The following is a 9,588-nucleotide window of genomic DNA, read 5'->3' as shown; positions in this document are numbered from 1 at the left end:
CGACACCAAACACTCTTTCCAGCTCGCTCATTTCCATCCGACTGCTGGCACACACTTGAGAGACGATGTCTTTTCTCTTTTAAGCATTAATGGTGTAGGAACAGGCGAAAGGGAAACAATAACATAGCGGTTATTTTGAATGGAGCTGGCAGAACTCTTGCGCTCCTCGTAGTTTGTGGTCAGAATGGCGCACGTGACGCGCAGGTGTAACGCGCTGCTGAAAACACTGCGTTCAACGCTGCTTTGGTAACTGTTCACCGTATTTCAGGATTTCCTGACCTCTCTGAGGAGCAGTGGACTCGTGCTGGGATTTTAGGCGAGAAAGCAGGCCGTGGTTTGTGGAGTTTTGATGACAGGACTGATACAGGTTGATGAAATGCGATGTTTTGCTACATTTTTAAAAACTTGTATCCCTTCCATTGGCTTATTAGCTACGTTTGTAATTAAATAGTGTATTTTTATAAGTTTGAAAAGCTTGAAATAGATGGCAGGCCCATGCCTCGTGCGTTTATTAAACGGCAGCTGCAGTATGTGATTCAGCGGACAAGTGTTCAATAAATAGTTAGTTTTATTGATAGTAATAGTAACAACAACGAACAGTTCTTCCGCCAAGTAATATAGTTCATTAGCCTAATAACCGTAGGCTATTTACGGTTGCCAAGCAACCTGGCGTATTAATATAGCCGCAACTGTCAGTTTGAAACTGAATATTTGGACCCGAGTCTTTGTTTTCACAAATTTCACGGCGCTTCGCAAAATTGAAGACAATAATAGAGATGTTTGTGTGTCCATAAAGTCCAGTTTTTTTTCCCCGTTTTTTTTTGTGGCAGGAATAACAAGCAGGGGGTGCGTTGCAGTCGTAGGTAAAGATTTTGTAGACTGGATATCGGTTTATCTTATACAGTGTTGCCAACTAATTTTCAGGGGAAGTTGCTAAAGGAAGGCCAATTTGTTGCTAATTGACGTTGTGATGTCATTGCTTGATGACATAATTATGTAATTATGACGCAAAATTGTCACTACTTCAAATCTCAAAACTTAAAAAAAAAAAATTTGATATGTTAATTTAGATTTGTTCGTAAAATAATATAACGTAATATAATACTGAAATATAAATAACTGTATTTTTAAATACGACATTGAATTATTGAACACTTACACATTTTTGAACAATTAGGGCCTACAATTTAAGTTTTTGTTTATTCGCTAGTAAACTAGTAAGACTACACATTCTGAACAATTATAGTTTTAAGCAGTGTATTAGCAGTCAGTTAGTATGCTACACTCTAAGAAAATATCTGTAAAAATAGGGCACAATCTACTGTTAATATGAAGGAATTATGTTTTTCTTAGTGTACTAACTGATCAACAATTGCAGGTACGAGCTACTAACAAGGTGTATCATAAATTAACAATTATTCAATTATTATTATTAAATTGAGCAATTACTAATAGCAGCTAACTTAATTCATGTGATGTGTGTACTGCTAGGCGTCTTTGGTTTCCTCATTTTGTGTCATTTACATGGAAAATGTGTGCCTTTTTATCATTTGAGTCACTTATCAAAAGTTGCTAAAAGTTGCCAAATAAATTTTAAAAATAGCTAAATTTGTTGCTAGGTGCTTCTGGAAAAATAAGCTGCTAGGGTAGCGTGAAAAGTTGCTAAATTTAGCAACAAAATTGCTAAGTTGGCAACACTGATCTTATAGGCTACTTAAAGTAGCTAACAGTTGAATATTTAAAAATATCTATATTTTATTATTTTTTTTAACTAATATTTATTTTTGAATTAATACTATTTAAATGATTTGTAATAGTTTATAATTTGAAATAAATAAAAAATATTGTTTTGAAATGTACTAATATGTCTTTGATTTGTAAAATGCTTTATTTTGTCCTATTCTCTGGCGCTGCCGTTCTATAGAATAAGTGAACTGTGCTTTAGGCAAGTGAATTTCCGAACGCACATGTTGATCAGAAGCTAATTATCTCATATACTCGCACTGGTAGCACTAGAGGAAGCCATTAAGGGCTGTGTTTCAAACAGAGAAGGGATTGTTTGAAATAAAGGTGCTGCTTTTATTGAAACAAATGCATTCATAAACAAATTCTGCTCTCCTCTGGTTGTGTGCTTCAATTAGCATCTTATTAGAGACCTCAGGCAGGTGTTGGTTTTGACACATAGGCTCCCATTTGAAAGAGGAAGCACTAATGAAGAGTTTTACTGAGATGGGAGAGCGTTATCACCATACATCCGTCCAATGATGTTTTCTTGGTCTCTCATTTAAGGAATATTTGCATATGTTTGCTAATCCAGCATTTAAAATCAATTTCCTTTTTTTTTTTGGGGGGGGTAAGAACAGCATCCAAGCAGCCATTCACTGATTTTTTTTTTTGTAGAAAATGTCAACCAGAATTGATCAACAGCTCTGTCTACGTCTCCTTTAGTCTCAGGGTTTCAGATCTGAATATCTCTAGTAATCTCTGCTCTACTTTATGCTGTAAGCAGCGGTTGTTTTATATTCTTTTTGATCGCAAGATTAAAGTATTCCCAAAACTCAGATAGATAATTACGATTGCATGTAAAAAAATAAATAAAAAGCACTGTTTGCACTCACAGGCAATTCAGTCAAGAAAACCATGGCATTTGAAAAGCATTTTAGAGCATTCATTTGCAAATTTCTGATGCATATTATAATTTGTGCAATTAAACTTCGGAAAACCTTCCAAATGTGACAAAACCAATGCTTTTATTTTTGCTTGAAGTGATTTTATACACTTATTAGTGCTTGACCATTTTTTAATTTCTAAAAACGTCTCATGGGAGATTTTGGAGCTGACACAACTTCTGTTATAATTTTTTTTTTTTTTTTTGCAGGAACATTGTTCCGAACAACTTTTCGAAGTTTTGTGAGCAACTTCAGATCAGATATTCAATCTCCCATCCTTCGGCCTGAGCGCCTCGTTTTCTCAGACAGACAGCATATGTTTGTTTTAAATTAGAGATGCACATGGGGAGCAAAGGGTGCGCTGTCGCTTTCCTCTTTGTCTCGGCCTCTAAATCCACGAGCAGCTGCCGGCTGCAGGGTCTGCTGGGAGTTTCGGAGAGAGCTGTGCGCTTTCTCACATCGGCCTGTGCCAAGGTGGCATTACGCAAGTGGCGATGGTGACCGCGACCCAGACTTAAGAACACGGTTGCCATGACTAGCTTGTTGGGATGCTGAACTTTGCCTCAGTGGTGGATCGGAACTTGTAGCACTGGCAAATTGTGCACCACCGGACGGGACTGTGTGCTTTCACTCGCTCGCTCACTCTCTCTCTCTTGTTCTGCCACCAGCCCCCTCTCTCTCTCTTTCCCCTCCCTTTCAGCTCTTCAAGCTAACGTATTGGCTGAGCTACAGGCATCTTGTTGCCAAATAGGTGGGCCCTACTCGTGTTGGCAAAGACTCAGGCAATGGTTATGGAAATAACACGGAGAGGACGAGAGAGAGCGAGCGAGCGATCGAGAGAGAGAGAGTTGGAGAGAAAAGGAGTAAAAAAAGCAGCAGCACTTGGGTTTGCCAGCGGTCCTGCAAGCTCATCCAACATTGATTCGGTTCTCTTTTTTTCCCTGCCTGTATTCTGTGCTTTGCATTAGCCAGCTCCCCCCACCCCCCACCCCCTTCGTCGCAGGAGTGTGCATGCATGTGCACGCGTGTGCCTGCGTTGTGTGTGCTGAGTTTTTTGCCGGATCCAAAGATCTAAGAAAACACTCATTGCGCTTTGCCAAGGATTTTTTTTTTTGTCTGCATTGTTTAGATTTTTTTAAATTATTTGGAAAGCAAACGCATTTATTTTGAGTGCTGCTGCTTTTCTGTTTGTTTGTTTTTTTCTTCTTCTTTTTTTCTTGCATACACACCTTTATTTCATTTTTTGTTTTTAATTTTTTTGGAGCAATTTTTTTTTTTTTAAATAACCAATTTTACCTGGAAACGCAAAAGAAAATTCCTGATCTTGAAATTTCTTGAAAACTTCTTTCTGCCGGCAATTGGAGCGTCTCCAGTCTTCTTTCCTTTTTACCCAAGTATTTTTTCAGTCGCCAATTCTTCATCTTTGCCAAGCCAGCAGTTGTTGTTTCGGTGTGAGTGGCAAAGAACTGGTGCGGGTGGATTTTTTTTTTCCCCGTCCTGAACGGCGTGCCAAATTTATGATGAGAGTGCAAAATGGTAACTACCAGCCTTTCTTTCTCTTTCTGCTCCTGTTTGCAGTGTATGCTTTTCACGGTGTTATCTGCCTTCTCGATTGTCGAAATGTGAACATGCCTGGATTGGGGCGGGTGGATTCCCCCCCCCCCCATCCTGAACGGCGTGCCAAATTTATGATGAGAGTGCAAAATGGTAACTACCAGCCTTTCTTTCTCTTTCTGCTCCTGTTTGCAGTGTATGCTTTTCACGGTGTTATCTGCCTTCTCGATTGTCGAAATGTGAACATGCCTGGATTTCTGCACAACAGCAGCCCGCAGAGCGGATTTGATGGCAGGTCTTGAAGGGACGCAGTTTAACCACGGTCTTGTTGTGGCGAGAGTTGGCGGAGAGGGTCTGGGGCACGGCGGCCCTGGCACTGGGGCACCGTGGCGTGGTTTAGGCTTTGTCACTGAGCGTTGTGTGGTGAAGGTATTATTGGAGAGCTGAATGAGTCTTCCGTTGCCATGGGAATCGCCAAGCTTTTCTTGGCCTGACTTGAGCTAAAGAAGCTGTTTTCTGTGAATTGCCCCCCCCATCCTGAACGGCGTGCCAAATTTATGATGAGAGTGCAAAATGGTAACTACCAGCCTTTCTTTCTCTTTCTGCTCCTGTTTGCAGTGTATGCTTTTCACGGTGTTATCTGCCTTCTCGATTGTCGAAATGTGAACATGCCTGGATTTCTGCACAACAGCAGCCCGCAGAGCGGATTTGATGGCAGGTCTTGAAGGGACGCAGTTTAACCACGGTCTTGTTGTGGCGAGAGTTGGCGGAGAGGGTCTGGGGCACGGCGGCCCTGGCACTGGGGCACCGTGGCGTGGTTTAGGCTTTGTCACTGAGCGTTGTGTGGTGAAGGTATTATTGGAGAGCTGAATGAGTCTTCCGTTGCCGTGGGAATCGCCAAGCTTTTCTTGGCCTGACTTGAGCTAAAGAAGCTGCTTTCTGTGAATTGCAGAATCCCGGAATTCCTGCACAACCACTGAGATGTTTAAAAGCTGTCTGAAAGAGAGCCTCATTTAGCTTTCCATTTGCACTTTGCACTTTAATTTACAAAGTCTTTGTATTTCTGTAGAATAATTGTGTCTGAACTTAAGAGGATTTTGCTTTATGCATGCTACTATTGTGACGAATATTTCAATTGAAAATAATGATTGATCACATTCTTATATTTGCTTTCAGTTTACATTCTATTGTCTTAATGTATGTGTTTTATTTATTTATGGTTATGTTTGCTCAGCATTGAGATAAATGTCAAAATTTGATGTTAAAAGAATAAAATTGGCATTAAAATTCATAACAATCAAATGGCTTTAATGGAATGTAATAACAGATTAAATAGAATGTAAGACTATAAAATGTAAGTCTATATTATTTTAATTGAAAATAATTAATATTTTTGCCAAGTTCTACACTGCTAAAAATAATTTTCTTAATCTGTATTTTTAGTTGTTTTTGAGTAAAAATATCCCTAAAACAAGATAAACGTACTTGAGGAACTGTAAGACTTGTTTCCAGAGAAAATCAAATTTGCCTTGTGTTTATCTCATTGGCAAATATATTTATTCAATGAAACTCTCTAAAATTATTGAGATTTATTCTTAAAACCTAAAATGTATTAAAATGGACCTAATTTAGCATGCATTCTCTTTTATTTACACTATTTTAGATATTTATAATGCAAAATTGTTATTTGCAAATATGTAAATTCGAAATGCATTCAATGCGTTCTTTTCCAAAGCTCTCAAACATTTATCTTTAAGTTCCATGAAAGTTTCTGAAATTATCTCTGAAATTCCTTTTTTTTTTAATCCAACAGGATGAATTTCATCCCTTCATCGAGGCTTTGCTGCCGCATGTCCGCGCGTTCTCCTACACCTGGTTCAACCTCCAGGCCCGCAAGCGCAAGTACTTCAAGAAGCACGAGAAGCGCATGACGAAGGACGAGGAGCGTGCCGTCAAAGACGAACTCCTGGGCGAGAAGCCCGAGATCAAGCAGAAGTGGGCGTCCCGTCTGCTCGCCAAGCTCCGCAAAGACATCCGGCCGGAGTTCCGCGAGGATTTCGTGCTCACCATCACGGGGAAGAAGCCGCCGTGCTGCGTGCTGTCCAACCCCGACCAGAAGGGCAAGATCCGCCGCATCGACTGCCTGCGGCAAGCGGACAAGGTCTGGCGCCTGGACCTGGTGATGGTTATCCTGTTCAAGGGAAGCCCGCTGGAGAGCACGGATGGAGAGAGGCTGCACAAGTCGCCGCAGTGTTCCAACCACGGCCTCTGTGTGCAGCCGCACCACATCGGAGTGTCCGTGAAAGAGCTGGACCTGTATCTGGCCTACTTTGTCCATATGCCAGGTGAGTCACACACACACACACAGAAATACGCCGCTGTGTAACCCGGTTCAGGAAGCACGGGCCAATTCAATTCCGGGCTGTATTCCAAACATGTACTTGAATGCAACTATATGCAAATACAGGCTTTGTTGTTATTTGTATGGTTGTGCTTAAACTTGAAGGAATGTGTGTGGAATTTGTGTGTGTGTGTGTGAACTGGTTTACAGGTTATGTATGCTGTAGTGTGTGTAGCATAATGCAACCATGCCTTTGATAGTTGTGCGTATGTGTGTGTGTAAATGTCAGTTTGTGTATTGTGGCAGTGACAGCTGGCCTGCTCCCAGCTTGTGTGAAGGCCCCACACACACACACACACATGCACACACATGCACACGCACGCACACACTGGTTGGTTAGTTACACTACTGCCTATAACACACACCTATAATCACAACGATCACATTCTCATAGACGGAACATTTACTTTCGATTTACAGTCTTAATTTATGTATTTTATTTATTTAGTTTTAAGTTTTGCTCAGCATTGAAAGGAATGTCAAAATTAGATATTAAAATCAGAACATTCCCATTAAAATTCTAAACTTTCATGGAACTTTATGATAAATACAGACTAAATAGAATGTAAGTCTATAAAATGTAAAAATATTTTGTTTTATACAGCATTAACAAAACAACTATAATAAATATATTTAATATAAAATATAAAGGTTTTTATTCCAGGTTTTCAGGAATAATATATGTATAATTATATATAAATGATTATTATTATTATTATTATTATTATAAATAAATGACAGATATTATTTCTAAACACTTAAAGTAACACTTTCTTCAACTACTACAACAATATAAACAAAAAACTATTATAAATAATAGTTTGTTCATTTAATATGTATTTTATTTAAAATATTGAATTAAGTATTTTTATTTGTTTGTTTGTTTGATGGTGATGCCAGGATCGGTGATTATGGTTTTGTTGCAGTTGCAAGTATTTATTTGTCAGATGCACTATATGTTGATCACTATATTGGCGGCAGTTCTTGGCAAAACACAGAAAGAGACACTCACAAACAGCGCAATATTATATTTGCAGTTATTTACAGGCAGCTCAGTTATTTAGCTATTATCTGTGCACTCAGAGTATGTGAACAGGCAACATTTGATGGCGGTTTTTCGCCTTTGTTGTGACACAGAGCCATAATTCTGTTTGTTGGCAGGGGCTTCGAAAGAGATTTTGTTGCCCATGCCGAGTTTCCCTTTCAATCCGTGTAGAACTCAGCATCAGTTAGCCGGTTCACCATGCCGTTCTTTTCCTGTTTAACGGTATGCCAGGACTCAGATTATCTCCTGCTGACCCGGCCGAATCTCCTGTCTTAATCCAGACGCTATTAAAGCGGCCCGATGGCTCATTGTTCCGGCCACATCCGCTTTACCATACTGAGGGAATATTACTGCAAATTTTGTTAATTTCCCTTAAACACTGATAGACCCTGTTTTACGCAGTCTGTATTTTGCAAAGATTATTCTCAGAGCAAACATTTGCATTTATTTTTTCGACTGCAGTTTTAAGCGCCTGCCAAAAACGAGGCCTGGTTTAGATCACTTCTGCTTTTGCTGTCTCTGAAAATCAGCGTTTACATTTTGGCTCTAGCATTTGAACAACTACATGTACTGTGATATTTGCGCGCTGTAGATCAGGAGGCACGATTTGTGTGTAATTTACTCTCCAGGTCCTGTTTCACTGGTTGATTAGTGGTTTATTGACAAGATGCGTGTCGTATCGCCCCTGGGAGCGATTAATGACGTTAAACTCTGCCGGTAAAACACCCAGGAGCACGATGCCGTAATTACGCTCAGTCTTCTTGCCGTACGCCGGCTGTATTAATGATGATGATTAATGGGAGTTTTTGACCAGCACATTGGATCAGCCGTCTCGCGCTGCTCCAGAAAAAAAGTAATTTTTCTTCTGTGTTTGTCAGAATGATGGATGCTTTCTCCCGGTTTAGTCATCTCTGGAGCTTGCCACGTCATACGGCTTCCATTATAGCACAGTCATGATAAAAACATGTGCCTGCTCTCATCTCTAATCGAGCTGTGTCCAGCTCAGACAGCCGATAAATCGCCGGCCGCGGTGCCAAGTTCTGTAGTCAGGCGACGACTGTACAGCTCTGTGTTGTAAAGGAGAAAGAGAGGGATAGACGCTGAAAAGAGGGGAACTAATGGTGGAAATGGATGTATATAGTTGAACGACAATAGACTCTTAAAGTGCGGTCAAGCATTAAATCGCTTGTCTCACAGCGAATCATCTATTCAGGGTCGTTTCCACAGCTTTCAAAGGTGTTAGAGATATCAGATAGGTGTTGCGATTGAGTTTAAAAATAAAGACGGATTTTGTGTTGTGGGTGCTGCAAACTTTACATTTATAGTCAGTATTTTCTGCATGATTTTCTTTAGCCGAGTGTTTGTGTCCCTTCAGAAGTGAAATGCAATGACAAAAGTCTGACTTGTTTGCAGTCAGGCCTTTGGGCAGCAGCGTTCCTTCTTGGCTGGTAATCGAGGTGTTGTGGGCCGCTAACAGATTCCTGCTGCTCCAGGCTTTGAGGCCCGTAACCAGCCCGACAGCAGACAGTCACCCGGTCCCGCACTGACCACTGACACGCCGCTTTGGTCACCTTCACATTTGATTTGATTTGGAGCTGGATGTACTTTGACTCTCTTCAGCAATGTGAAGGTGCTGCTTGGATCACACTCAGGAAGCTGGTTTTCCTGTGTTTATTGTGTTTGTGTGAGAGAGTTTGTTTAATTACAGGTGCTGGAAAAATATAAGTCCGTTTGGATTCAGCTTTTCCTTTTTTTGCTGTTTTTAAAAATAAGACAGAATATTTTTGAACCTGTGTGTTATAGCTCATTTGTTTAAAAATGAGAAAATGCAAATCTGCAGTATATGAGTATCTGCTTCAGTGATGGCAGGAAAATATGTTTATAAAAAATAATCATCACAATTTTTTTAACATTTTTTT

At 40.1% G+C, this 9,588-nt stretch overlaps 1 protein-coding gene across 16 annotated transcripts in view; it reads left to right on the top strand.

Annotated features, from left to right (window-relative positions):
- Nucleotides 1–9,588, top strand: part of nfixb (nuclear factor I/Xb) — a 172,783-nt gene that overhangs the window by 60,487 nt on the left and 102,708 nt on the right. For 13 of the 16 annotated variants that reach the window (XM_016451342.1, XM_016451344.1, XM_016451343.1 and 10 more), the window contains one exon: nt 6,037–6,568. In XM_016451342.1, coding sequence (XP_016306828.1) covers nt 6,037–6,568 — 532 coding nt within the window. Of the gene's footprint in view, nt 1–4,130; nt 4,206–4,749; nt 4,800–4,876; nt 5,076–6,036; nt 6,569–9,588 lie in introns of those variants that run through there. The other 3 variants (XM_016451337.1, XM_016451336.1, XM_016451330.1) reach the window with 3 other exon arrangements.

This window comes from Sinocyclocheilus anshuiensis, unplaced genomic scaffold (genome assembly GCF_001515605.1).
Source record: "Sinocyclocheilus anshuiensis isolate Anshui unplaced genomic scaffold, SAMN03320099.WGS_v1.1 scaffold207, whole genome shotgun sequence".
Classification (NCBI taxonomy): domain Eukaryota; kingdom Metazoa; phylum Chordata; class Actinopteri; order Cypriniformes; family Cyprinidae; genus Sinocyclocheilus; species Sinocyclocheilus anshuiensis.
Note: the sequence above shows the minus strand (reverse complement) of the source record. Positions and strands in the feature narration are given on the sequence as shown.